A 27195-nucleotide genomic window follows, 5' to 3' on the forward strand; every position below is an offset into this window, starting at 1 on the left:
ATGCTCTCAACAACAAAACGAAATTGAACAATTACGCTCTAGTTCATGTGATAACCAAGGAGGGAATGGTAATGGTATGTTACTTGGATGGAGTTTTAGTTTAGAATCGGGAATTCAAAGTAGTCAAATAGCTTCTCTTCAGGCAATTCAAGGAATTAGGGAAGATTTGGTTAATCTTTCTATGGAATTGAGATTATCCGTTGAAATGGAGTTAAGCGATATGCAGGGAGTCATTGGACAGCTGACATCAACTCTTCAAAACCTTGCTGAACGCTACCGAGCATTGAACTCTGCATATATCAAAGAGTGTGATTATCGCCGCAAAGTTTGTTCCTATTTTCGTTTTCTCCGTAGATCTTCAACGATCTCCAAGATTTGCGTGGTGCAATTCGTGTATTTTGTCGTGTACGTCCACTAATTCAATCTGAGATCGATAAGCAGGAAACCGCAGTTATCGAGTCTCCCTTCTCTTCCCTTGTAATCTAGACCCATCGATAGCACTTCCCTCCTGGTCCATCTTTCCCAAAACACCGTCGACACTGGCAAAGGCCAGCGTCGCAGTGACAAAATCTACGAATTCGACCGTGTATTCGACGCCTTTTCCTCTCAAAGCCTCGTCTTTTCCGAAATGAAAGGCCTGGTCACCAGCGTTCTGGACGGATATTCCGCGTGCATCTTCGCGTACGGCCAAACCGGCTCTGGCAAGACGTTCACGATGGAAGGAGAGGAGGGAGAGCAGGCAGGAATGATTCCTCGGACGCTCGAAACGCTCTGCGAAGAGATGGCGCAGCATCCCGAGATTCGGTATGCCGTGGCGATTCGAATGATCGAAATCTACAACGAGAAAGTGTACGATTTACTCGGCGGAAACGCGCAGGTGGACGCGCGATTGGATGCATCGGGACGCGTCGTGTTTCCTTCTGCAGTCGTGGAAGAAGCGAAATCGCTCACACAGATGCTGGAGATTCTGAAGCGCGGCAATCAGAGTCGCCGGGTCGCTTCGACGGCCAGCAATGAGCACAGCAGTCGATCACATATGCTGTTTTTCCTCTCGATTCACAGCTCCAATTCGGCGTCGAATCAAACATCGCAGGGGAATCTGGTGTTGATCGATCTGGCAGGAAGCGAGCGCGTTTCGAAGACGGAATCCACGGGACAGCGATTGGTGGAAGGACAACACATCAACAAATCGCTGAGTAGTTTAGGCGACGTGATTCACGCGCTGAACAACAAGCACAAACACGTTCCGTTCCGAAACAGCATGCTGACGTTCGTTTTGCAGGACGTTTTAGCGATCGGGAACAAAGTCCTGATGATCGCACAGCTCTCTCCGGCGGGGTGCAACGTTCAGGAGTCGCTGCAATCTCTCGAGTTCGCGAACCGAGTCAATAAAGTGGTGCTGGGTCGAAGTGTGGAGAATCGAACGCAGCCGCTCGTCGCGAAATTGAACGAAGCTGTGATTCTTAGGGAACGTTGTGAGGAATAGAACGATCATTTGAAGCAGGAATTAGAAAACGTGTCCACAGAATTGAAGATTCTGAAAGAGAAATCGGCGCTCTCGTCGGATTCGCTGGGGCAGGCGGAGAAGCGAGTGCAGTCGCTTCAATCGCTGCTGACGGAAAAGAATTCAGAAGTGGGCTGTGGACTGGGGTTGGAAGTAGATTGCGCGGTTGAACGATAAAATCACGGATTTGGATGCGGATGTCGCTGGGAAGGCGCGGCTTCTTCACGATCGCGTTGAAGAAGTCGCGGAATTGAAAGTAATTCGAGGAGTTGGTTGGTGAATCGCAGAAGAAAGTCGATGCATTAGAAGCCGAAAACCGATCGCTTCGATCGCGTCGCTCTTCCGAAGGATTCAGAGATTCCTTTGGCTCCTTTATCGATACGTCCAATCCTGTGATTAATCGGCGATTGAGTACCGTCGGAATTAATCGAGTTTCCACTTCGACGACCAGTGCTGCTTCTGCTTCTGCTTCTGCTTCTACTTCTACTTCTACTTCTCGACAATCTTTATCCCATCCTACACTTCCAGAAAAAGACTCTTTTAAACGCCCTGTTCCCGTCTCTTCTACTTCAGTTTCCACTTCCACAGCTCCTCCTTCCACAACGCAGAAGTCCAATCGACGCATTTCGTTGATCGAGCGATCGAAAATGGCCGCTTCGCATTCTGCAGTTTCTTCTATGTCTTCATCTTCTTCTGGTTCGTCGCGTACGGTTACTGGAGTCGCTCGATTGACGACTCGACGTACTTCGACCGGAACGCGACGCTTTTCGCTGGTTCGATCGCGCGCACCGACCGGATCGACTGAATCAAAAGAAAAGAAAAGAGGAGAAAACGGAGAAGAGAAGGAAAAGGAAAAGGAAAAGGCGGAGGATGGAAAGTCCGTGAAACGAAACAATTCGGCGGCCGAGCAGACCGAAAAGATTGTTATTTCGCCCACAAAGCGTCGCCGTTATACTGTGAGTGTGAATCGAAATAGCCAGCCTTCCTATACCTTTACACCTTCGACAGATCGACGAAAAACCTTGGACTCGCTTCTCATGAAAGCTACAAAATTGAATGAATCGGATTCTACGCTGAATAATACGTCCGAACTTTGTAGTGTTTTGTGATTGTTTGGAATGATATCTAGCTACCTTTTTGACCTCGACGTCCTATCGCAAACCTGATAATCCTCTCTCTTTTTTGAATTGAGCTTGTAAAATGGGTCGTTTTTCGATGTTTATTGCACAAACAATCTAAGGATGATATTGCAGCCACTTCGCCTGCCCCTTTCTTTCCATCACCTTTGAACAAAACGCTTCCGAATCCTGCATTCCCTTTTGATACACAGGAATCGTCTTCTCCACAGTCATATTCTTAATGGCATAGAACTTCTCGAAGCAGCTATTCAACATGGTATGAACCTGCTCATCGTTGTACACATCCACTCCCATCTGCTTCCAACAAATTGGAAGACCAATATCAGAGAAAAACTCAGCCAGTTCTTTGCATTCATCCAGCCGATTCTCCATTACCAACTCGGTCATTACACCCAACGCCACCATTTCTCCATGCAAATACTTCTTTTCCGTGTTCGGAAGAGCCGTTACACCCACACCCAACGCATGAGCACCCGAAACGCCTCCATTTTCAAACCCAAGTCCAGACAGCACTACAAACTAATCGATTCGTAATCGAAAATACGAGTATTTGCTTCCACTACCGCTTCTAAGTGATCATCCACACGATGAGCATCCACAGCGTTCGAATTAAGTCCCCTGGTTCATTGCTCATTGTACTGTGAAGGATATCTCAATGGCTTTCAGTCCCTCTGCTAATATCGTCTTTGTGCAGGCTTCAGCAATCGCAGCAGCAGCCAATCTGCGGTTATAGTCTAATTAAGAAAGTACGTCGGGCGAACGCGAACAGATGACTCTCCATTTGGATTCTCACGCGCACAGCGAGCCTCGACGAATGTAGCAAGAGCATCGCCCATTCCAGCAACCAGATAACGAGCCTACGATCGATTTGTTCTTTACAAATAAACGGGAGAGTTGGCGATAATCTCTGTGTCCATGACAACCATATCAGGACTACATTACAATAGTTTTTAGCAGTGAGTACTTTTTGTAGTTGAAATAAGCTCCCTGACGCTCATCGGTGTGTTCGTCGTACATCACAGAGAGAGACGCAGTAGGCGCATCATTTGAAGCAAGAGTTCTAAGTGTTAGAAACTGGAATAATAATGACGGGACGAGTATCACAGGAAGGCACAAAGTCTATCAATAAAGCATAACATCATGTACTACAGTAGCCACACCCTTTCCAAGATCCACAGCTTTGCCTCCACCCACAGAAATGATAAAGTCACATCGATCCATTCCCTTCACAAGAGTACATACACGCTCGATTTCATCATAACTACCATTTTTCAGATTCTAGAATCCTACCTGCATTGACGGCCAATGGGAATAAAGGAATATTTCACATTAGCTTTCTTCATCGAGTTCTCAACTATTCTATTTTATACGATCGTGTATCCCATACTCTTTTCTCCAAATCGCTTGATTCCGCCTTCAGAAATCAGGATAATACATGCTCTCTCCTTGCTTAAAGGAGAAATTGAACAAACATAATCTCCGAGGTAATTAATGACTCCTATCTCTTATGTTATTCAGAAAGATAATACCAGGTCCTTGGATATACTTACTAGGAGCAATAAAGACACGGGGATTCGAATCCGCATGCTTATAATATTGCACCATATGGTATGACTTCATAGGGAACTCCATCGTTAATAATACTACAAATCAATGCAAAATAGTGTCATTTTCTAAATGGGTTTTTTTTATTTTTGTCATTTGACTTTTTGTGCAAATCCTTATCAATTCTTTCTAAGCAGTTCATCTTGATTCCATGCTTTCAAATAACGTAACGTGTTACTAGCTTGTTTTTTCGAGGTTTGACATATTTCGAGCTTTATTCCAATCCTTCCAACATATTTTAATTGTAATCGATATGAATCTACCATTATTATAGAGTGAGTAGTTTGCCTCCTTTTTCTCTTTTCCTTTGAATAGTCTATTTTAAACATGAAAAGGCAGGCTACAACATCAGAAGCATCATCTCGACCATTGACAGACAAACGAGTATCTAGGTCCACCTTTTATGTCAGCGATAATGATATCTATTCTGTATCGGATAGACGTATTTTTTGTTGAGACTGTTGACTACATAGTCGTTTTGTACAAACCTTCGGCCTATAGCGATACCATTATTCGTGGAGCTCCCTCTGAGGTGTTTAAAGTCGTTCCCAATCTGCCTTTGGATTTTGAGATCAATCAAGACGTTGGTGTATTAGTGCGTACTATAGATGAATATATGAAACAGCCAAGGTATTTTTTCACTGTTCAACTCTTATAAAGTGAGGTAATACAGCTTAGTCAAACCATCCAAGAAGGAAAACTGAAGGACGGAAAGAATTACTCTGTGTGTGTGTTTTTAGTTGTGATGACAAATCCAAACGTTGCATCTACAATCGTGAATGAGCTCTCAGCGAAATGTGTCTTCAGCTGCTTCACTCTGATTCTGTGTAATTCTTTTATTGAAGCAGGACAGTACATTGGCTGTTTTAAGGTAGATTCAGTAGAAATCTTGTGACTAGGCTTATGAGAAACGAGGAGGAGAAATCATTCAGAAGTATGTGAAGAATGATCTCTTTTCCCAAGCTTCAAATGTTCTCACCAGTATTAATGGGATAAATGTAGCATAGTTTGGATGATTTGAAGGTAGAAAGATAACGTTGTTTCCCTCACGAGCCGATTTAAAACGATGTCTGATATTATAACTGCAAATATTGACGATCTTTCTGAACTCTCCGGAATGGGAGACAAACGTGTTTTGAGTATATATCGAGCGTTTCAACAAGAAGAACAAGAACAAGAAGACCCAGATGAAATTAGATAACGTTATTCTTTGTTGTGGATTATTTCAATCACCTCCTTGTACGTTAATAAACTCACATGAACTGTTTCCTACAAATCACTCCTTTCTTTACTTTCTTTACCAAGTACTGAGCATAATAAGCCACATCATGCACTTCTCCATTGTCAATTCGTTTCATCAGCGAATTGGTCTGCTCTTCTGAAAGAGATAGCAGCGAAAGAAGGTCTTCGCAACATCGCATTGGGCTTCTCTTTCCGACGTTTCCTAACGATTTCAATTCCAAAAACTGCTCCAAAACTTCCACTAAATTCGCCTTTCCGTTCTATTTGTCACCCACACAACAAACAGCAACATCATCATAATGTAGCAACAAGAAGCGCTCCTTCACACCCTTATCAATCGCTGACAACACCAAAAACAGTATTCCGTTTTGAATCATTTGGTTGGATATTGATTCTTCCAGATCTTTGCGAAATGACTCAAAGAATTCCTTTCCAGCCTGTAGATAGGGAGCAACTTGGCCGATTACCGTGAGATAAAGATCATTCATGGAGTAATATTGGGTAACTAGCACGTTATCCAGTACTTGGTATTCATAATATCGCATAAAAGCAGTCCGAATACACTCATAGAGTTCATGCTTATACTGCCGGATTTTCGTCGAGTAGTTCAAAAACGGAGCAGCTTCAGGACTATCTAACAGAGAGGCAATCTGTTCGTGGTTTTGAAGTTCCTGGATTTCTTTTTCGAAATCCGAAATGGCATCAAAGGCCACTGTGATATCACTCCATGGAATCGCCATTTTATGAGTATTGTATTTGAAAACAACTTGAGGAATCGCCTTGAATAATCTATATTCCTTATCAATAGAATAGGGAAACATACTTATGGAGAACAGGCAAAACCACTTGAGTAAAGTACACAAGCTGCTTTTCTTTGGCAGGAATGTGGCTTATCTTCTTCACGACAGCATTCATTATCAAATGGAATTCCTATCGTTCATGCTACAAACGATTTGTACTGTTGAATGGTTGTCTGGAGATTGCTGAATCATGCTTCCAAACAACGCAAGATCCCCAGAATACCAGTATTGGAAGACTTCTTCCGATGTGAAAACGTTCATTAGATAGATCTTTTCGTCTTCAATACCCCATGTACTGCACAAAACATCATCGAACTGCATGATCTCATTGAGAATGGCTTGGAACATTTCGAATGCGCGCTGATTAACATCGAGGAACTCTTCCGTTTCTGAGAATGCGAGTTTTTGATTGATAATGCTTTCCAAATCGAGCATCAATCGAGACTGCATGACGGTTGTGATCTCAAAGCAGATTTCATTCTAGAGAATGAGAAATTGTTGCTGTGATACGATGATATCCGCTATTTCAATGGAGGAATCGATTCTGTAAATGATTTGTAGAATGAATGGAACATTGTGCTCTAAGAAAGATTCTATATATTTCAAATATCTAAGTTAAAGTTATTTAGAAAGTTGATTACATGGAAGTGGCTGAAAGTGTGTTTGTGACCTCATTCATAATGAAGTGATATTTAAATCGAGTGATCAGAGGCTCTAAAAGTACCTAAAATCACATCCATTTCAATTTCAAACCTTCAAAATACTGATTAACTTAGATTCAGTTTTTGGCTTTGCTTTAGAATCAGAAGGATGAGAAATCGAAGTCAATTCAAGAAGTTGTGGAAGATACGATAGATACTCTTGGAATAGAGAAGTAATCAAGTCGATAGCTTCATCCCTGATTTTATCCGTTCCTGATTCATCCAAGTTCAATTCAGAATTGAAATCTGTGAGAGGATAATGCAGTCTATTCAATACAACAGTTAATTCATTACTCGGAGAGTTTCGCATGAACCCAATCGATATACAACGAGCAGAAAGAGTTGGCTAGATACTCGATTCGACGAGACATGCAAGCCTACAAACGGATAATCGATTCTATGAGACGAATACTCGGATCTCCGTCTTTTCATCCATGTATTTGTAGATGGAGGATTTGAGGAAATCGGAGTGAAAGGCGAGTAGCTTAGAGAAAAAATCATGGCGAGAATCTTTATCAGGGAGATTATCCCGGCTGAGGCGCTCTTTCAAATGGCCGGACGTCTCCAGAAATTCCCTTGTCTCAAGCGCGATTTGTTGTTGTAGCAACTTGCTCTATGCTTGTAGGAATGGTTCAACACTACGTGATATTCTTCAATGGTGTGTGACATATTCAAATAATTTGTTTCTTTTTCACTTATTTCCGATCTGGCTTGAGAAATGATCTCTCTAACAATCAAGGAAATGAATGGTATTTTTAAAAAATAGGATATCGAAATGAAGGGGCTACACTATCCATACTAGAAGTGAGCGCCGTATTCTTTTGCGAAAGCGATGTATACTTTTCGTTTAGAGTCTCGCCCTTCTTCCGTTCTTCTTCCTTTATTTCCTCCACAGTGGATGATAAATGCGTAAAGAATCCATGCAAGATCTCCATTTCGTCCAAATATTTGTCTTCAAGGTCAATACTATTATCAGTGAAATATTTGTCGATCTTTCTAAACATTAGTATGACTATCTATGCTAACTCATTCAGCTCTGATTGAATTTCAACAGATACATCGCTCCTCGATTCTCTACTCATTCTTGTACTAGTAACCAAGCAGTAGAATGCAAGAACAATGAGTATTTAAAGAATTTGAATGTTCGGGTTTCTACACCAAAGATCTTCACTATTATTTATCAACTGGTAAACGTATCATGTTCACTTATAAGGCAGCCAATTAATATTCATCGTTATGCATAGGTTGAGGACTTTGGAAAGCTGCCTTCTGGAGAGGAGGTACACAAAATAACATTTGGGTATTTGAGTATGGTAACAGTAATTACCTATTAGCAACGGAAATGTCCTTGTGTCTATTCTGGATTACGGTGCTACAATCCAATCGGTTATGATGAAGGGGAAAGATGGCAAGTTTGAGGTATTTTGTGGGCTCTCTAGAGTTATTTGCTAGGAAGTGACGTTGAATTACGACAATCTGGAGGACATGTTGGCAAACCCTGGATTGTTCTACGGCTCGACTGTTGGCAGGTAGTCGCTTATCACAACATTTATGGTAGATATGCAAACAGAATTGCCAAAGGACAGTTTACATTGGATGGGGTCAACTACCAAATGTGCGTTAACAATGGCCCGAACAGTCTTCACGGAGGAGAGATCAGCTGGGGACACGTATTTCTTTGAGGATGCTGTAATGAAAGAAAATGTGGTCATTTAAGGAGTACAAGAAAGAGGGTGAAGATCCTTGCGAAGGAGTTGTCATGTCGATTGTCTCTCCTGATGGTGATGAGAACTATCCCGGAGAAGTCACTGTATCGAGCACACTTATCTATTCATGTAGATGAACGTCACCTTCTCTCTGAACACTCGAAACGAGTTGAAGCTGGAATACGAGGGACGAACGACACGTCGCACCGTGATCAACATGACAAACCACACTTACTGGAACATGTCTGGCGATTTCAAGACCAAGATCTACCCTCTTCTTCTCCAGGTGAACGCTGACACTTATCTGCCTGTGGTCGATATGATTCCGACTGGTGAGCGAGCCTCTGTCGAAGGTACTCCGTTTGACTTCCGCGCGCCCACGCAGTGCGAGCAGGCGCTGGCGATCGATGGAGGCGGCAAGCCTGGACTGGATCACTGCTTCTGCTTGAATGGCGAGGGCTTGAAGCTCGCTGGAAGGTAGAGATAGGCAGGAGATGCGAGGTAGATTGACGGATCCTGTGTCGGGACGCTCGCTGGAGGTGGAAACGACGGAGCCTGGAATGCAGGTGTATATGGGGAACTGGATCGATGGATCGCATCCTCATCTGCAGCACAACGCCGTGGCGTTGGAGTGTCAACACTTCCCAGACTCGCCGAATCATCCTGACTTCCCTTCAACGGTACTGAATCCGGAGGATGTGTACACGCAGACGACCATTTTCAGACTGTTGTTGTATTGTGTTTGTTAGAAAAACTGTTTAAGCACTATAAATTGCCTTTATACTCTCTTGGAACTTGTCTTTCAGCTTCCGTCTCCTCAGTTTGAAGGTGGGAGTGATTAAGTCTTGCTCAACGGTCCAAGATTCGGGTTCCACTTTGAATTTGGTTAGCCGCTCGAACCCTTTGAGCTGCTTTTCTTCGAAGATTCGTTGGAACTCGAAGGATAACTGTCTATGGAAAAGCTGACTACGGCAAATATCTTTGAAAGAAAAGCCTTTGTAAGAAGGAACGGACTGTGCCCATTTCATAACAAACGATTCTTCAGGAACAACAAAGCCAATCAAGTAGTTTCGCAAAGAATCTCCATAGATAAAGATCTGCTTTACAAACGGAGACGATCCATAATAAGCCTCAAGCTTCTCGACAGCGATATATTCGCCTTGCGACAGCTTGAAAATGTTCTTCTTTCGATCAATGATCTTCACTTCATAATTGGGGAGCAAAACAGCAATATCGCCAGTTTTGAAGAACCCTTCGTCATCAAACGAAGCTTTACTCGCTTCATCATTCTTATAATACCCTGAACTCACGTTATACCCTTTAATACAAAGCTCTCCACGTCCTAAGCACGCTTTGCCTTGGAAAACACGATCTGTCGCGCAATATCCCATCTCTGGAACATCGACCAATTTCAACAAATTGCACGGAATGGGAACTCCAACTGTTCCCTTTCCTCGACTCCCTGCGAATTCGATCGTCGCTGGACCGCTTGTCTCTGTGGCTCCGTATCCTTCGACGATCACTCCACCCAACAAACACTGAAGAAACGATTTCACTTCATCGCTTAACGGAGCCGATCCACTGACTGTAATTCTAACATTCTCAAGTCCAATAGATTTCCGAATGGGTCCAAAGAGAAGCGTGTCAAAGAACCAATCCGATTTGCTGTACCCGTGCTCAATTCGATACTTCTTTACTTCCATTCCCCATTGAAAGAGAGTACGAGTCATCCATCCTCTCTTCTCTATCTCTGACTTAATCCCTTCATATATTCGGTTCAGCAGCTGCGGTACACTACAAAACACGGTAGGACGCAGCGCTTTCACATCATTCACAATACGCTTTCTATCTCCTTGTGCAAAGCCAATCTGCGCCCCGACTGAGAGCAGAGCATAGCTAACTGCTCGTTCCAATACATGAGCCAAAGGCAAATACGACAAATATCGATCTTCCGATGTGGGAAAAAGACCTGTTTGAATCGTGGCCATAATCGCAGACACAAAGTTTCGATGAGAAATCAACACGCCTTTCGGAGTACCAGTCGTCCCCGAGGTATAACAAATCGTGCAGATATCCTCTGCAAAGGGAGGGCGATTCTTTAATGGATCGTTTTTCCCTTCTGACTCAATAGTTTCGAAAGTTAACAGAGTCACATTACAATCATCTGCCATTGACTTGAGTTGATCGCTTATTTCTCCAATCAAAATGATATATTCAAGACATGGAAGTCTGTGCTTTAGAGATAGCAATTTCTCCGTTTCAGAAACACCACAAATACAAGTTTTCAAGCAGGTTTGCTGTAAAATGTACTCCACTGAATCCGTTCCTAGGGTATCATAGATTGGAACGAGCGTTAAGCCGTATGCATTGCAAGCATGATCAGTTATTCCCCAGTGAATACAATTTCCGGAATATAATCCAATAAGCTGTAACTACATAGGTAAATAGATAAGGCCAATGCAACATTTTCATCATGAGTCACTAAATTGTGATGAATTAGTCCACTACCAAAATTAGTCGCCATTTCTGCAATCTGCTTATAGGAATACCAGACAAAGTCTTGGATTTTCCCGTTAACAATCTAGAATAAACAAAAATCGTAATAACAACAGGTCGATAACCATAGCACGGGGAGTTAGGATTAATGCTTAGTCCTCGATTAAATGCGTCATATCTAGTGAGTAAACACATAAAATGAATACAGAGTTTCCACTTCAGGAAATAACTTCCATAATAATGAGTTATTGGTTGCGAGCTGACTGATAATCGTCGCAGACTACACTCAAAGCCAAGATGAACTACTTATTTGTCCTTTTTTGCTGGGAGAATATTCATAACAATACGAATTATTCGATAACATATCTTAACAAAATATGGCGAAGCAATCATTTTCGTGTCAAGTACGAAAACCCCCATCGATTCAAACAAACACGACCTTACAAAACACAATCAACACTCATCGTATATGCGAACTGCTTTATGAATCAGCCTCTGAGCCTTGGTCCTCCGAATCACTATATGGAGAGTAGCCATAACTGTAGCTGTAATCGTAGCTGTAGCTATAACCGCTGCCCGAGCCATACGAATACTCCCCATCCGAAACAGCCTCCTCCTTTGGTTTGTCCATCACCTCAGCCTTCTCCTGCGGCACATCTTTCTCATCATCGTCCTCCATATCACCCCAGAAGTCATCTAAATCATCTCCAATCGCCTCTTCCTCTTCCTCCGATTCTGGAATATCCGTCTTGGGGATGTCTCGTCTCGAAGGCTTGAACTCGCTCAGATTCTCGAAGAAGTCGTCCTCCGAATTCTCCTCCTTCTACCCATCAAACCCTGCTTTTTCTCCTACATCGCCCTCATCGTCGAAGTCGTTCCGCGGGATCGCGAAGCGACCGTCCATCCGATTGCTGATCTCTCTCTGCGACCGATTCTGCAGCGCAGTGATACGATACACTATTGATTAGACCGTTCTCTCTTCTCTACAGCGCTGCTTCACCTGCTCTTCCTTCTTCTTCAGCTCCTCCTTCGCGCGTTCGATCTGCTCATGCAAAGCTTTCACCGCCGCCTGCTTCTCCTCCACTTCCTCCGTTTTCAGAGCCAACTGCTGCTGCCGGCTGCGCCACGTCAGCATGTCCTTCTTCCACTCGTTACGCAGATACTCGCGGTTGCCCAGCTCGGCAGCCATCGTCACCGAGGTTGGCTCCACAGGCGTAGCAGCGGGAGCCACAGCAGCAGCCGCTGAAGGCGCGGACGAATCTCCCAAAAGGCCGAAATCCAGTGGGGACTCAGCAGGCTGGGCGGGCTCTGCGGGCTCTGCGGGCTCTGCGGGCTCTGCGGGCTTGGGCTCCTCGGATTCGTTGGGCATGAGGAGCATATCCATCGCATCCGCAGACTCCGCGGGCTTCGCGGGCTCTGCACTCATACCAGCCAGCAGATCGTCTTCTTCGGGCACAGGCACAGAGTTGGGCTCCGATTCAGGTTCGGGCTCAGGCTGCAGCTCGAACTCGGGCTGATTGTCGGTAGTAGGAGGCATAACGTCGTTGAGATTCATCATGGGCTCTTCCTGAGTAGTGGCAACGAGCAGATCCATCATGGGCTCGGGCTCCGGCTTCTCCATAACGACCTCTTCGTTGAAGTCGGGACGAGGAGGCATCATGTCGGGACGCGGTCTGGGCTCCATGCCGGGACGAGGACGCGGCATCATTCCAGGGCGTGGACGCGGCATCATACCTGGACGAGGTCTGGGCATCATGCCTGGCCGCGCTTCCATTCCAGGACGAGGCTCCATTCCAGGGCGAGGACGAGGAGGCATCATACCTGGACGAGGACGCGGACGAGGACGCGCATCCATTCCAGGACGCGGTCTGGGCATCATGCCTGGGCGTGGGCGAGGATGGCCTTCCATACCAGGGCGAGGACGAGGAGGCATCATGCCTGGACGCGGTCTGGGCTCCATGCCTGGGCGTGGGCGAGGAGGCATCATGCCTGGACGAGGTCGAGGAGGAAGGTCGGATTCGGGCTGGCTGGATACCATCGTACTCTCCATCGGCTCTTGCTCAGGCGCAGCATCAGGATTCGAAATACCAAAATCAAGACCAGATTCAGAATCAGCATTTGTCTGCTGGGGAGCAGGAGCACCGAAATCGAAATCAAATGAATCTGATTTCTTTTCTTCTTCCTCTTCTGCTTCTTCTTCTTCTTCTGCTTCTTCTTCTTCTTCTGCTTCTTCTTCTTTCTTTACTAAATGAGCCTTCGATGGAGGAATCAAACTCGCAGGCAGCTCTTGAGGAAGAGGAACACCATTACGACAAGTGAATAAAATGTGAGTCATGATTACAAACTCAGCAAAGTCCAAACGACCATCCTCATCCAAATCAGACATGGAATACAATTTCTCTAATACTTCTTTAGGTAATCCACTCTGAGAATGATAGGCAATCACAGCATCATGAGGCAATTTGTGGCTCTGATCTTTGTCCAATTGTAAGAACAGTTGTTGATAGAAAGCACGCTGCTGAGGATTCGTAGCAAATGGATCGCCCATAGGAGGCTGAGGCTGTTGAGGCTGTTGAGGCTGTTGAGGTTTCTGAGGTTTAGGAGGAAGAATTGGAGCTTCTTCTTCCTCTTCTTCTTCTTCTTCTTCTGCTTCTTCTGCTTCTTTCTTTACTAAATGAGCTTTCGATGGAGGAATCAAACTCGCAGGCAGCTCTTGAGGAAGAGGAACACCATTACGACAAGTAAACAGAATGTGAGTCATAATTACAAACTCAGCAAAGTCCAAACGACCATCCTCATCCAAATCAGACATGGAATACAATTTCTCTAATACTTCTTTAGGTAATCCACTCTGAGAATGATAGGCAATCACAGCATCATGAGGCAATTTGTGGCTCTGATCCTTATCCAATTGTAAGAACAATTGTTGATAGAAAGCACGCTGTTGAGGATTCGTAGCAAATGGATCGCCCATAGGAGGCTGAGGCTGTTGAGGCTGTTGAGGCTGTTGAGGTTTCTGAGGCTTAGGAGGAGGAATTGGAGCTTCCTCTTCTGCTTCCTCTTCTTGCGGCTTCTCAGGCTTTGGTGGAAGAGAAGGAGCAGAAGCACCGAAATCGAAATCAAATGAATCTGATTTCTTTTCTTCTTCCTCTTCTGCTTCTTCTTCTTCTTCTGCTTCTTCTTCTTTCTTTACTAAATGAGCCTTCGATGGAGGAATCAAACTCGCAGGCAGCTCTTGAGGAAGAGGAACACCATTACGACAAGTAAACAGAATGTGAGTCATAATTACAAACTCAGCAAAGTCCAAACGACCATCCTCATCCAAATCAGACATAGAGTATAGTTTCTCTAATACTTCTTTAGGTAATCCACTCTGAGAATGATAGGCAATCACAGCATCATGAGGCAATTTGTGGCTCTGATCCTTATCCAATTGTAAGAACAATTGTTGATAGAAAGCACGCTGCTGAGGATTCGTAGCAAATGGATCGCCCATAGGAGGCTGAGGCTGTTGAGGCTGTTGAGGCTGTTGAGGTTTCTGAGGTTTAGGAGGAAGAATTGGAGCTTCTTCTTCCTCTTCTTCTTCTTCTTCTGCTTCTTCTGCTTCTTCTTCCTTTACTAAATGAGCTTTCGATGGAGGAATCAAACTCGCAGGCAGCTCTTGAGGAAGAGGAACACCATTACGACAAGTAAACAGAATGTGAGTCATAATTACAAACTCAGCAAAGTCCAAACGACCATCCTCATCCAAATCAGACATGGAATACAATTTCTCTAATACTTCTTTAGGTAATCCACTCTGAGAATGATAGGCAATCACAGCATCATGAGGCAATTTGTGGCTCTGATCCTTATCCAATTGTAAGAACAATTGTTGATAGAAAGCACGTTGCTGAGGGTTCGTAGCAAATGGATCGCCCATAGGAGGCTGAGGCTGTTGAGGCTGTTGAGGCTGAGGCTGTTGAGGTTTAGGAGGAAGAATTGGAGCTGCAACTGGAGATTCTTGAGGTTTCTCAGGTTCTTGAATCGAAGAACCGAAATCGAAATCAAATGAATCTGATTTCTTTTCTTCTTCTTCTTCTTGCGGCTTCTCAGGCTTTGGTGGAAGAGAAGGAGCAGAAGCACCGAAATCAAAATCAAATGAATCTGATTTCTTTTCTTCTTCTGCTTCTTTCTTTACTAAATGAGCTTTCGATGGAGGAATCAAACTCGCAGGTAATTCTTGAGGAAGAGGAACACCATTACGACAAGTAAACAGAATGTGAGTCATAATTACAAACTCAGCAAAGTCCAAACGACCATCCTCATCCAAATCAGACATGGAATACAATTTCTCTAATACTTCTTTAGGTAATCCACTCTGAGAATGATAGGCAATCACAGCATCATGAGGCAATTTGTGGCTCTGATCTTTGTCCAATTGTAAGAACAATTGTTGATAGAAAGCACGTTGCTGAGGGTTCGTAGCAAATGGATCTCCAGTGTGTCCTTGTTGATTGGGAGCGTTTCCACTCTGCCCTAAAGGGTTTTGCATCATCATACCAGGTTTTGGTGGAAGAGAAGGAGGCTGCATGCCAATAGTTTGATTTGGTGACATCATGGGCTGTGAACCTGGCATCATAGGTTTTGGGGGCAAAATAGGGCGAGGACCCATCATTCCAGAATTTGGGCCTCCTTGATTATTCATACCCATCATCATGGAATTCGATGACATTGGCAATTGTCTAGATGTAAAGAAAATATCAAAATCTTCGTACTGCATTTGCATTCTCTAAATTTATGATATTTCAGATAATAAGTAATCTAGAAATGTAATAAAGACAATCTCTTTTATGCCCAAAAAAGAAGAAAGTCTAGATAGCGAATACTGGTGAATGCAAAGAGATAGAAATGCTTGATCCTAATCATAATAATAATAGGACATATATCGAATTTGGTCCTTAATACTGACTATTTGAATTCTATTAATAAGTGTAATAAGGGTAAATATCGTGCTGCATGACATGATGCTCTACTTTTTCCGTTTTCCAAATTCTGTTTCACATACTAGTATGTGAACACAGTTTCGTATCATTCCGATTTACTACTTTAAGGGTAATTTGGAAATTAGAATTACACTGCTGCTATTTACAAAACGGAATACGAATAAACACTTTACAATACTATTGCACTTCTTGACATCTTAGTTCGCCCTTATCTTTTTCTTCAAGCAATATTTTACCATCCAGTAGCTCTTATTTCGAATTACATCAGTTTTTTGTAACTCATGATCCTTTTTGTTTTGTTTTTCATCTGTGGTACTGCGAGATACCAGTACTTAACAGAACAAGAAATCATTAACGTAATTACTCTTCCAAAGGAGGATGCGTTACACAGAATTCATGCTCAGGATGGACCTTCTTATCTCATGACAAAAAACCGAATAAGGCATGTTTCATGCTCAAATTTTATATGTAGATATAATTGTACAAATACGTGTCATAACAAAGGAGAAAGTACATCGACTGGCAGTTTACTCGTTGTTTCTAGAGAATTGCTGGAAAAGGAGACATTTTATGGAGAAGGAGAATATGGGTCGATTTTCATCTTTCCTGGAAGTCATTTAGAGATCAGTTTAGTTGGAAAAAGCGTATTCTATGCTTCTCTTTTTCCTATTCTAGCCATTTACCCTCTTTCTAGATCGCTCAATAAAGCCTGATATCCGTATGGGAGAATCGGGAGTGCACACAGCCAAACGCACAGAAGTGTATACCACTGCGGACCACTCCCCACCAAAGGCAAAGGTCTTGTTTATTTGTGGCGTTTCTCGTCTCTCATACCCAAAATACGAACAGCCTGGATATATCGTATCTCTTCTGGAGTCGGATTCAGAATCGATGGTGTTCTCAGTGGCTTCGGATAGATATTGCTTGACGGAGGAGGAAGAATCCGGCTTCAATGAAATTCGAAAGCGTTTACTCGAACCCGGTAATCAGAAATCGTTCTTTGTACTTACTGAATCGCTCTTTCACATAGACGAACAACGGGTGGAAGTATGTTGTCCACCACAAAGTGAATGTCACACAAATTTACACTTCGACCAACACAGAGTACAATCTAGGATTTTACAACGCTACCGCTACCATGGAGCAGGGACTTGACATTGTCCGTCGTTTTAAGCTATCAGATCCGCACGATTCATACGTTAACCTCATCTATGATAACGTTTGTAACCATTTGGGACATGCACTCTAGGGAGATGAATGCGCAACTACAGGAAGACCTAGAACGACGAATGTTCATCTGGTGTGTCCTTCGTTTAGCGTGCTCACGGATATTGCAATCGAGACGAAGCACTGTCATTACGAAATCTACACGAGCGCTGCGTGGGTTTGTTCTTTACCTTGGATGAAAAATACGAAGCGTGCCACATGTGATGTTATTTGCTATGATATATCTGATGATATTTCTGCATAGATGAATAGAGAATACTATTGAGGTTGTTAAATTCCTGTTGTTTGTTGAAATACCGTGGGTTGGAACCCCTGGGTCGGATACCCCCACAACACTAATTTGGAGTTACATCGATTTGGTTTTCTAAACCATAAGTTTTCTGCACTTACTAAGGGAAGGTTGGTATTCTATCTCTTTCTGGGGAATTCTAATTTTCTCAGGAAACATATTTTTGTGAGAGTTTTGAAGATTTGGAGAATAGTAAAGCTTATTTTGTGTAGACAATGCCTCACGCTAACGGTTATCGTGCCCGTACTCGTTACATGTTCAAGAGAGCATTCCGCTGCCATGGAGTGATTCCTCTCTCTACTTTCATGCGCTCCTACCATGTTGGTGACTACGTCGATATTGTAGCCAATGGAGCTAGCCATAAGGGTATGCCTTTCAAGGGATACCATGGTCGCACTGGAGTCGTTTTTGATGTGACTAAGACTGCTATTGGCGTTGAGGTCAACAAGCAGGTGAGAAACCGCATCATCAAGAAGCGAATTCACGTCAAGGTCGAGCATGTTTTGCCTTCCAAGTGCAGAATTCAGCACCTGAACCGTGTGAAGCAGAACGAGGCCATCAAGGCTGAGAAGAGAGCCGAGAAGGTGTGCCTGAAGCGCATTCCTGCCCAGCCTCGTGCTCCTCACACCGTAGTTCCCACCAAGCCTATCAAGACGGTGTTCGTTCTTCCTTATGAAATTCTTGCTTAAGCTTTGGTGTCATTCTAGTAAGATGCGTTCTGTTTGTAAAAAAACATGTTACATTGCCTTGGTGGAGTTAAAGAAGATGATGATGGCGCTTATGTTGTCGCGGGATCCGAGCCTTTTGGCTCTTCTTACCAGCTCTACAAAACATTCAAGCGCATTTCTTTGTACCCTGACAACACGAATCTAGATCGTTGTTCGTAAGTAACTGCCGACGAACGAAGTTGATACATGCTTGTGGAGGAATAACATCGAACAACCCATCACTCCCCATAATGATAAACTCGTCCTACAAAAATAGTGCTGACAATCAAGACGCACGTCCGGCATTCGATATTCCTTACAGATGTCAGGGAACGAAGAGACTAACTCACCGCTAAACGTGGTCTTCCAAGAATCTTCCTTCAGCGATTTGTATTCGATATCACCCAGAGATCGCGTCACTTGTAACACTCCCATCACACGGTTGTGAATAATGACTCCTCCTGCATCCACGATCCGTTTCACCTCATTAACGTTCTGAGTGTTGTGCGTCACATTTAGCTCAACACACGTTCCGTTTCGGCATAATACGCAGCGAGAATCTCCACAATTCACGCAATAAATCGTCTTTTCATATTTGGTACTGAATCAAAGGAAGAGTGAATGGAACTACTTTATCAAAATCGCGTTAATCGCCGTGCAACCGCTGAAAAAGCCGTTATGTTTCGCGACCTCGAGGAATGAATGATCCAATTCATCGTATGTATTGAGAATTGCAGTGACAATGTCGGTAGAAAACGTTTCCTGGTAAATCTAATAGGGTAAATAAGCATGCTTACAAAAAATACCAGAGTTCGAATAAAGCGATTATTGATAAAATCAACACAATCCACTCCACCATGACCTACACAAATCAAATCAAATCAACAAGTCCAAAATACCATCGAACAAACAGAAAATACTCGCATTCATTTTGGAATTCTGCATGATGTTTCGCGTAGAAAGCAAAATCGATATTCGATCTTCCATTGCGTCTCTCCCATTCTACATCACATCTGCCAATCTATCAAACTTTGTCGCTATCAAACGCACAAACAATATGCATATCGTTGCAAACCATGTTTCCTTGGACCTGCGTTATCGGACTCACTCCTTTCTCGAGTGGTTCGAACTCACGAGCTAGATCTTCGAAGAGAGCATCGGGTATGTTGTAAAGATCCATATCATCAAACGTATAAGTGTTAACTTGAGTATCGTCAAAATCATATTCCCTAAAGTTAACGATAGCGAGAAAAGGAACTCAGACTCGGGAGAATCAGAAACGCTGGCTACACATCAGCAAAACCAACAAATGCTCTACAACAACCATATCGTGGAGATGAGATTATTTCATATTGATTGGGTGGATCGTTTTCGAGATTGGAAGAGGAGTGGGTGCTCGAAAAACTATCTTGGCGGCTTTGCCCTTGATCAGCCATGGGTAAAAGATGGCTATTGCTTGTGGACTGTAGAGACACCGAAGGACTACGCAGCGAACGAGGTGATGAATTAAACGTGGACGACTGCCTAGGATCAAAATAAAATCACAGAGCAACCGATTGCTTTGGATTTTCTTGGTGTGATGGCATTCCGAACTACAAAGCTCTGAATTCGAAATTTGGCGATGAATCGTAAGCATAGGATTCGATTGGTTCGTCGAAGAAACGGCTCCCCGACCCACCAAAACATGGGATGAAGAAATCGAGCCTTCGGACCGTCTTGATGTGTTGACGCCTACGGGTGGAGCGGGCTGGTCCTGTGGATAATCGTAAGTGTGGATCGATAGATTCGGCTGGCCTTCGCTAACCGTCGTGCTGTCAATACTCAAGCAGTGTCGCAAGGAAGGCGTGTACTGCGAGGAATCGTTCATCGGCGAACAAGAACGACGGTCATGATCGAAATCGTCGGGTTCTGTGTTCTGTCCAGATAAGGATGTTATCGAATTCGATATCTGAAACGATCGCACATCTCGTTCCAAACAAGAACTACTCTTTGCTTCTCTTCTCTGCAATGAACAAAACGCAGTGAATCTACCTTTACGAAGCCTATAGATGGTCGATCTTTGAGCGACTCGTCTTCATAGATATCCTCTTCTGCCTCATAATCTTCCGATTTAAAATCATCATCGTTCATGTCTTCCAAATTCGAATACGAAGTGCTGTGTCGAACCGAATGAGACTTCCTCTCGTATTCTGTAGAAAAGCGAGACGATTCCAAAATGTGTTGGAGACGATTGGAGGTAGGAGAGATAAACTGCTCGCCAGAAGCAGTCGAAGTTATATGCGGCTCTCTCAGATGGGAGGAACCTGGAAACTCTTTCAATTCGGTGGAGAGCAACGACATCGTGTCACCTTTTAATCAGTAGATATCACACGAAACAAACTCATGTTGATTGGATAGAAACCATCCATTGTTACCCATTCATGATTGATGATTTGGCCGATCGAGATTCGCTTGATCGGGTTTTTCTCACTACAATCACACCAATTTCTCATTCATACAGCATTCGTTTCAACAAATCCTTCAAAGCAAACTCGTACTTCAACGCTTTCACATTATAGTCAGGCTCCCTAAACATAATCGCCTCGGACAGCTTCTTGATATTCTCAGCCACAAATGGAGGCGTTCCGGTCACCATCGTATATCTCATTACATACATTCCAATCACACATACAACAAAATTCCCAAACTCCAGATATCGCGAGCCATCCCGAAGTTAAATGAATCCGTACCTTTAAACCCTTTGCGTTTTCGCAGAGTTGCCTTGGCCGTAGCGATGATTGTGCTGTTATAAACTTCGGGTGGCATGCTCATCGGTGTTCCATAGATGGACGATTCGCTATGACTCATTTCGATTCAACGATTCGACGTGTTTTTGGAATTGTACGAAACTCCAAAATCGATGATGCGAACTCGATTTTCGTTCTTCTCAATAATACTCGCGCGATTCTGCTGAAACAAATGATCACTACTTTTATCTCTACACCAACACTCCATCCAGCTCTCTACAAATCGAACTTCCTTCCTGTAAAAGGCAGCAATTCTTCTGAAACGATCGACGTTGATCCTTCTTCTGCGCAATGCATTACTTCGGTTGAAACCGAATCCGGAATCGATGGTTCTGGAGGAGAATTCGCATCGCGGTTGTTCGGAGACAATCCAAGACCTTGGAATTGAGACGTGGATCCATCGTTCGATTCGAACTGGACGATTTCCTCGTTGGGAAGTTCCTCCCAGGAGTTTTCGATCATGATGTTGCTCACTTTCAAGTCTCCGTGGACGATTCCCTTCGAGTGGAGATAATACACGCCTTTCAAGATCCCTCGGAAGATCTGAATGGCTTTAGTGATTGGAATGGGAGGTTGAGGCGTTCTGATGGTCATTCAAACATGATTCGAAAACGTGGATTCTTCCATGATGATTCGTCCTCGAATTAGCTCTTCAATCAAAATGAAATCATTCATGATGTTATCCACTATCACTTCGACTAACTGAACAACGTTCGCGTGATTCAAATCTTTCAGAATGTTCGCCTCCGTTCGCAAACTCTGCTATTGAAATCAATCCTAATTCAAACATCGATCGCATTATTTCCCCAGAATCGATAGAGCTTACTGTTGGCTTTTACCGATTTCATATGTTTATTGATCGACTTGAGCGCGTAATACTTGTTTTCACTCTGGCAATAGCAGGTATAAATCTATGTTTACAACTCTCCCGATCCATTACTCGACTATTAATGCCTGCTGATATTTCCTTGATGATTTTGTATTGATTGATGCTGATATTCAAATCGCGATCTTCCCGGATCACCATCTACACTCGATTCCATCTACTGTTTCTACGTCTGTCGTAAAAACCACTTCGTGTTTGCGAGGTCCGCGCGATTCTGCGTCCGAAATCATATCAATATCGAATTGTTCTTCCGTCTTTCCTTGCAAAATGTGATTCACCCACATCATTTCTTTCCAATTCCGCGAATGAAGCGATTTTCGCAAGTACTATGTTCTCGAAAACGGCGAGAAAGAGTTACTAAATCGTATCGTTTGTTGCTTTCGATCACTGTGCGAAGAATCCCGGCTGGAATACGAAGAACAACGAGCTGCTCGTAACCATCACTATGACACCTACATCCTCACATGATACACAGTAGTATTCATAGCGATTATTGTTGAAAATGTCGGTTTCTCCGATTACAGCTCCTGTGTACCTACAGAAAAGCAACAACCCACACGGACATTTTCTGTAAAGAGTTGTATTTTCCTTGGACGTCACTCTGAATCAGTTCTACTGTTCCGTCAATTATAATGTACAAAAAGGAAGGGATTTCTCCCTGAGAAAAAACGATCGAGTCAGCAGAGTAAGTGATTTGTTCGAGATTTTCAAGAATGAAACTCCGCTCGTCGTCAGAGAAAATGTTACCAAAGAAAACAGTCTGCTTAAGAACAGAAAAGTATGGCATGTGCTCATACTTCCTACACACGGACTATCTCGAAAGATTTCATATAAAAGATACCTCAGGTAGTACAGGAGACATAATACCTGACGTGGGGAGTGACAAATCCGAATCTAAATCCAACTCGTTCAAGTTATCCATGTTAATCTGATATAAAAATGATAGAGAGAGTATACAGGGACGACTTCTTCTGATAAATTATCATTATCGCTCTCGGAACCCGAAGATGAAATATCAGGCTCGAAAACAATCTGGGACAAACCGAGATCCGCACTGACTGCAGAGATCATAGGGTTTTCTTGATGACACGCCTCTTGATCTCGTGGAGGAAGCTCCGGCATACTGATTTTCCTTGCATCTTGTTGATTGTTTCTACTGAAAGATGACGAAATGTCTCGGAAAAACATCTTATTATTTTTGTTGATCGGGGTTTGAAGGTAATGTGGTTCTACTATGAATCACTGAACAGCACTTGGATGGAATGAATAAGGAATTGCTTATTTGTTTTTGACTCTCCAGTAGTAGTCTTTTTATTTTAGAAACATGGAGTTTTCTGGAAGAGTGGAGGATACTAGTAAGCCAAATCAACAAGAACAGAAGAGTGACGTTCTCAAAAGAATAGACGAATTTGCGTCAATGACGTAATTAATTTGCACGATGTATAAGTTTAGTGTTGAGCAGCTCGATGATAACGCTCCAGAAACAGTAATTGGACTTATTGAGGATGCCATAGGCTACTTTGCTGCCGAGGATGTGCTCTCCCTGTCAGAGCACTTGAATAAGGACAGCAACATCTTTAAGGTAGCCGAACTCGTGATAAAGTATTGCACAATGAAGGGTGGGCACGAAGATGATATTGTTGCTCTCTTCGATAGTTTAAATCAACTTGCCACTTTTACCACCGACTTTGACCTGTGCATTCAGTACTCCGAGCGTTTCCTGAAGGAAATGACGAATATGAATAATGAAGAAGGCATTGCCAATGCTCTTATGTGCTGTGCCAATGCCTGCAGTTCCTCTGTCTTGTCGATAGTTGCTAGTATCACAGAGGACGTTAATGATAAAGATAATGACAAGTTGCTCCAGATTGACGGAATCGAAAATCCTGTCAAGAAGGTTGAGGAGCTAGTTTCAGATTCTGTGGAGTACAGCCACCAAGCATACATTAGTCATCTAAAGCTTGCAATTCTTCAAGCAGAGTCGATGGGAATCGTGAAAAAGGGTCTTTCCACGCAACTGGACGATGAGCATCTGGTAAACACAGTAACGACGCTGAGCGATGCCCTGAACGCTATGAAAGAGAGACCCGATGAGCTGAACTACATCTATGATCATCTGCAATACGCTCAGGAGATGAATGAAAAGTGTATGGAGTTTGATGGTCTTTCCTTCGCGGAACTGAAAGAGAAAGTGAGACATATGATGGATGATGAGGATTGTTGCTGTGATTCGAGCTGTGAATGTCGTCATGGCGATGATGATGAAGAGGAGGAAGAAGAAGAGGAAGAAGAAGAAGAAGAGGAAGAAGAAGAAGAGGAAGAAGAAGAAGAGGAGGAGGAGAAAAGTAAAAGGAATAGATCGAAGAAGCGAAATCAACGTGGAGCAGCATCACAAAGCAAACGAGTGAAGCATTGTTGTGTTTATTGAACAAAGAACTGCAACTATTTACAAACTGACTTGTGAGCAATATCGATACAAAGCATAGGAGACACGCAATTGATCCTTCGCGCGATAAAATAAACAAACCCAGGTGATGAATAATCGACCTACAGTTCATCCACCAACACAACACATCTCACATTAATCACGAAATACTGATGAACTTCGTATCGCAGCATTTCCCCTTTAAACAACACATCTAATTCCGATCCTTCTTCCAACTCCGAAGGCGAATACAGCGCAATAATTTCGCTCTCTTCCGACACGAATCCTTTCAAATACTTCTACCGATCAACACCATGCTCATCCTTCCACCTTCCCTTCTTTCTCCGCAAACTCCAACGAAAACCGAAACGTCAAGCACTGCAAGATCTCATCGCGAAGCACCGCCAAATGCTTGAAGTTCGTCACGCTCTCCTGCACCGCCAAATGCAGCGAATCCGTCGCATTCAACTCAACAACGTCCGCAGTGCGGATCGAGCAGCGATACCGATAATTGCTCTCAAACCGCGTCACTTCCAACGGCTTTCTCGCAACGATTGGCGTCGGGAGAATCTGCGAAAAGGAGTAGAACGCCTCGCAGAAGGGCTGATGCGTGTCGGTGACCTTCTCCGGAAACGAAATAATTCCGAAAATCTCGATGACCGGTGCGATCTTCAGCGTAGAACTGCGAGGAACGAAGAGAGGAGACGAGAGATAAATGGGACGAGGCTCGGACGGCGAGGCGGGAGACGAGACAAACCGGAAAAGATTCGAGTTGCAGGTCTTCGTTTCGGACTGGATAACCATCCAAATCAGCTGGTTTCCTTCGATTTTTGACTTGATCTACCATTCAGAAAGCGAAGGAAAGCGACGCGAAGATCCGCGGGATCCGAGGAGAAGATCGAAAATGCCTCGCCCATTTGGAGAACCTGCTCGATCGAGGGGTGCACGCCGTGTTTGTCTCGAAGTTCCGAAAGCACGGTGAGATAAACCGGGTAGTTCGCAGCCTGCACGCTCACAGAAAGCACCCAGTTCCCGTTTGCATCTTGTTTTGTGCTCAGCAAATCGACGCTGTCGGTCAGATAACAAGCTTGGCGTTAAGAAGAGAGAGAGCTGGAAACCAGGGATCGCGAAGTCGTAATAATACACATCGCTGACCGTCGATTTGTCCACTAAAACCATCCAGAGCTGATATTCTCCACTGTTGGCGAGCGTCCCCACATAGAGAGAGGCTTCGTCTGCGAAGAGACCAGCGTAGTAGCCGCGTTGTTCGATGTCGAAGCGAGAGCGCTCGATTGGATGAGAAGTGTCGTTTGTTTTCCTCTCGATGTGGTAGAATACGTGGGAGGGGTTTGAGATGGAGCAGGAAATATAGCAAACTTCATCATTGACTATTAGGTGAGGGTTCCAGATATGATAGTTGTTTGAACGTTCTGGAAATGAGACGATTGAGGAGGCCTACGCTTTTCGGTAGATGGCTGGTCCAAAACAAGCACCGAAGAGTGGCAATGGGATAATAACTCTTCAGCAACGAGAAAAATCTGGTAAACTCCTTGATCCCGAATACTCAGTGTGAACTCTTTTCCTTCCCTCGCAATAGTTGATTTTCCTTGCTGAATAATGCGATCTGTTGATACTTCTTGAGCTCGATAAGTTTTCAAGTAATAGATGATAGCATCACCGCCATGAACTATGCCTGATAAGCGATAGAAATAATCATTCCAAGAAAACTCAGATACTTCGATTTCGATTCTATGCTCAGTACAGTCTATTTATTAGCAAATACCCGATATTTTACTAATTTCATTGCGGAGCGAATAATCCAAATCTGTTCTCTGGTTTAACCTGTGATCATCGGCATTCTCTATGTATTCATTCTTCCCAATAGTATAAATGAAAATGGGAAGAAAGTACACAATGAGAGCGTTCAAAAATAGATTCATTTTGATCAAACAAAGAACTGACTATCTGAAAATAATCTACTTAAAAGCTTGCACCACTATTCAAGTGTTTCACACTTGACAATATACTGCCCAGAAATCATCACACAACCAGCGCTTCGATGAAATTCCTTTCCTTCTTCTTCTACGAATTATTCGAATATAAAAAGTAAACCAAAATTGATATACTCTGTTGCCTGCATCAAAATAAGCCCCATCTTGTTATCCACTGCCTAGATGTTACATATTTGTCAAGAAGAGCCAACACTAAGATAACCAGTGAACACACGACCATCACTGATATGAACTCTTGTTTTTTTGTTCAAATACTTTCTCAGCTCAGCGCACTTTTCCCCTCCTTCTCTTAAATAGGCATCTCTCAGTGTAAATGGTAATTGAGCTTCAGACATGTTATTCTTCAAGTGAATATAGTAAACAGTATAAGGAAGATCCGAGTTCCGCCTTAAAGAATAGGAAATATGAGAAAAATGTAATAATAATGTGTAAAGGGGCAGAATATCAATTTGCCTCCAAGACGAGGTTATTACTATGAAAGCAGTGTCTCTAGCTTATCTGTTTGTCGATCCACAAAAATGGAGCATTCACTATTCTTTACAGCAGCAAAATAGCAGTAGCTTATTTATAGAAGAACTATAAACCGGTTTCTTATTTTCTGTAGACGTTTTCTGTTATGTCTAGTGTTGGAATGGTTGAAGGGAGTAACATGTAGTCAAACACCGTGGAACAAAAGTTAGATATT

General features: G+C 43.3%; 12 protein-coding genes; 5 read left to right on the forward strand and 7 right to left on the reverse strand.

Annotated features, from left to right (window-relative positions):
* Positions 1-220: 220 nt before the first annotated feature.
* On the forward strand, positions 221-2715 carry GSBLH_T00004533001 (uncharacterized protein; the record flags this gene model as incomplete). XM_013043453.1 has 4 exons in its annotated part: positions 221-325; positions 355-458; positions 499-2599; positions 2634-2715. The coding sequence occupies 3 exons, from the start codon at positions 221-223 to the stop codon at positions 1484-1486; spliced, it is 1197 nt and encodes a 398-aa protein (XP_012898907.1). The 3' UTR covers positions 1487-2599; positions 2634-2715.
* A 24-nt stretch (positions 2716-2739) lies between these two features.
* On the reverse strand, positions 2740-3131 carry GSBLH_T00004534001 (uncharacterized protein; the record flags this gene model as incomplete). Its single annotated transcript, XM_013043454.1, has 2 exons — positions 2740-3066; positions 3096-3131. The coding sequence occupies 2 exons, from the start codon at positions 3129-3131 to the stop codon at positions 2740-2742; spliced, it is 363 nt and encodes a 120-aa protein (XP_012898908.1).
* Positions 3132-3273: 142 nt separating this feature from the next.
* GSBLH_T00004535001 (uncharacterized protein) lies at positions 3274-4296 on the reverse strand (the record flags this gene model as incomplete). XM_013043455.1 has 9 exons in its annotated part: positions 4173-4296; positions 4031-4141; positions 3934-3997; positions 3793-3904; positions 3734-3762; positions 3608-3703; positions 3531-3576; positions 3394-3500; positions 3274-3364 (listed from the first exon to the last, which is right to left on the reverse strand). Exons 1-9 carry the CDS (start codon positions 4273-4275, stop codon positions 3274-3276), a joined length of 759 nt encoding a protein of 252 aa, XP_012898909.1. The 5' UTR covers positions 4276-4296.
* A 279-nt stretch (positions 4297-4575) lies between these two features.
* GSBLH_T00006833001 (uncharacterized protein) lies at positions 4576-5449 on the forward strand (the record flags this gene model as incomplete). Its single annotated transcript, XM_013043456.1, has 5 exons — positions 4576-4690; positions 4722-4878; positions 4927-5119; positions 5148-5246; positions 5276-5449. 5 exons carry the CDS (start codon positions 4576-4578, stop codon positions 5447-5449), a joined length of 738 nt encoding a protein of 245 aa, XP_012898910.1.
* Positions 5450-8233: 2784 nt separating this feature from the next.
* On the forward strand, positions 8234-9446 carry GSBLH_T00004537001 (uncharacterized protein; the record flags this gene model as incomplete). XM_013043457.1 has 7 exons in its annotated part: positions 8234-8291; positions 8326-8410; positions 8444-8520; positions 8550-8661; positions 8691-8801; positions 8831-9174; positions 9203-9446. Exons 2-7 carry the CDS (start codon positions 8381-8383, stop codon positions 9444-9446), a joined length of 918 nt encoding a protein of 305 aa, XP_012898911.1. The 5' UTR covers positions 8234-8291; positions 8326-8380.
* Positions 9447-9455: 9 nt separating this feature from the next.
* Positions 9456-11221, reverse strand: GSBLH_T00004538001 (uncharacterized protein; the record flags this gene model as incomplete). Its single annotated transcript, XM_013043458.1, has 2 exons — positions 9456-11123; positions 11162-11221. 2 exons carry the CDS (start codon positions 11219-11221, stop codon positions 9456-9458), a joined length of 1728 nt encoding a protein of 575 aa, XP_012898912.1.
* A 411-nt stretch (positions 11222-11632) lies between these two features.
* On the reverse strand, positions 11633-15961 carry GSBLH_T00004539001 (uncharacterized protein; the record flags this gene model as incomplete). XM_013043459.1 has 1 exon in its annotated part: positions 11633-15961. The coding sequence occupies one exon, from the start codon at positions 15959-15961 to the stop codon at positions 12158-12160; it is 3804 nt and encodes a 1267-aa protein (XP_012898913.1). The 3' UTR covers positions 11633-12157.
* Positions 15962-16898: 937 nt separating this feature from the next.
* Positions 16899-17649, forward strand: GSBLH_T00006834001 (uncharacterized protein; the record flags this gene model as incomplete). Its single annotated transcript, XM_013043460.1, has 3 exons — positions 16899-17180; positions 17209-17397; positions 17428-17649. 3 exons carry the CDS (start codon positions 16899-16901, stop codon positions 17647-17649), a joined length of 693 nt encoding a protein of 230 aa, XP_012898914.1.
* A 131-nt stretch (positions 17650-17780) lies between these two features.
* GSBLH_T00004540001 (Ribosomal protein L21) lies at positions 17781-18409 on the forward strand. XM_013043461.1 has 1 exon: positions 17781-18409. Exon 1 carries the CDS (start codon positions 17910-17912, stop codon positions 18381-18383), a length of 474 nt encoding a protein of 157 aa, XP_012898915.1. The 5' UTR covers positions 17781-17909; the 3' UTR covers positions 18384-18409.
* Positions 18410-18431: 22 nt separating this feature from the next.
* On the reverse strand, positions 18432-18836 carry GSBLH_T00004541001 (uncharacterized protein; the record flags this gene model as incomplete). The annotated part of the gene is made up of 3 exons (XM_013043462.1): positions 18432-18517; positions 18549-18666; positions 18699-18836. The coding sequence occupies 3 exons, from the start codon at positions 18834-18836 to the stop codon at positions 18432-18434; spliced, it is 342 nt and encodes a 113-aa protein (XP_012898916.1).
* A 907-nt stretch (positions 18837-19743) lies between these two features.
* GSBLH_T00006835001 (uncharacterized protein) lies at positions 19744-21048 on the reverse strand (the record flags this gene model as incomplete). Its single annotated transcript, XM_013043463.1, has 5 exons — positions 19744-20403; positions 20433-20749; positions 20782-20870; positions 20900-20968; positions 20990-21048. The coding sequence occupies 5 exons, from the start codon at positions 21046-21048 to the stop codon at positions 19744-19746; spliced, it is 1194 nt and encodes a 397-aa protein (XP_012898917.1).
* Positions 21049-21062: 14 nt separating this feature from the next.
* On the reverse strand, positions 21063-21781 carry GSBLH_T00006836001 (uncharacterized protein; the record flags this gene model as incomplete). The annotated part of the gene is made up of 3 exons (XM_013043464.1): positions 21063-21237; positions 21286-21378; positions 21417-21781. 3 exons carry the CDS (start codon positions 21779-21781, stop codon positions 21063-21065), a joined length of 633 nt encoding a protein of 210 aa, XP_012898918.1.
* Positions 21782-27195: the final 5414 nt, after the last annotated feature.

This window comes from Blastocystis hominis (genome assembly GCF_000151665.1).
Source record: "Blastocystis hominis, Singapore isolate B (sub-type 7) whole genome shotgun sequence assembly, scaffold_7".
In the NCBI taxonomy this organism is placed as follows: domain Eukaryota; class Bigyra; order Opalinata; family Blastocystidae; genus Blastocystis; species Blastocystis hominis.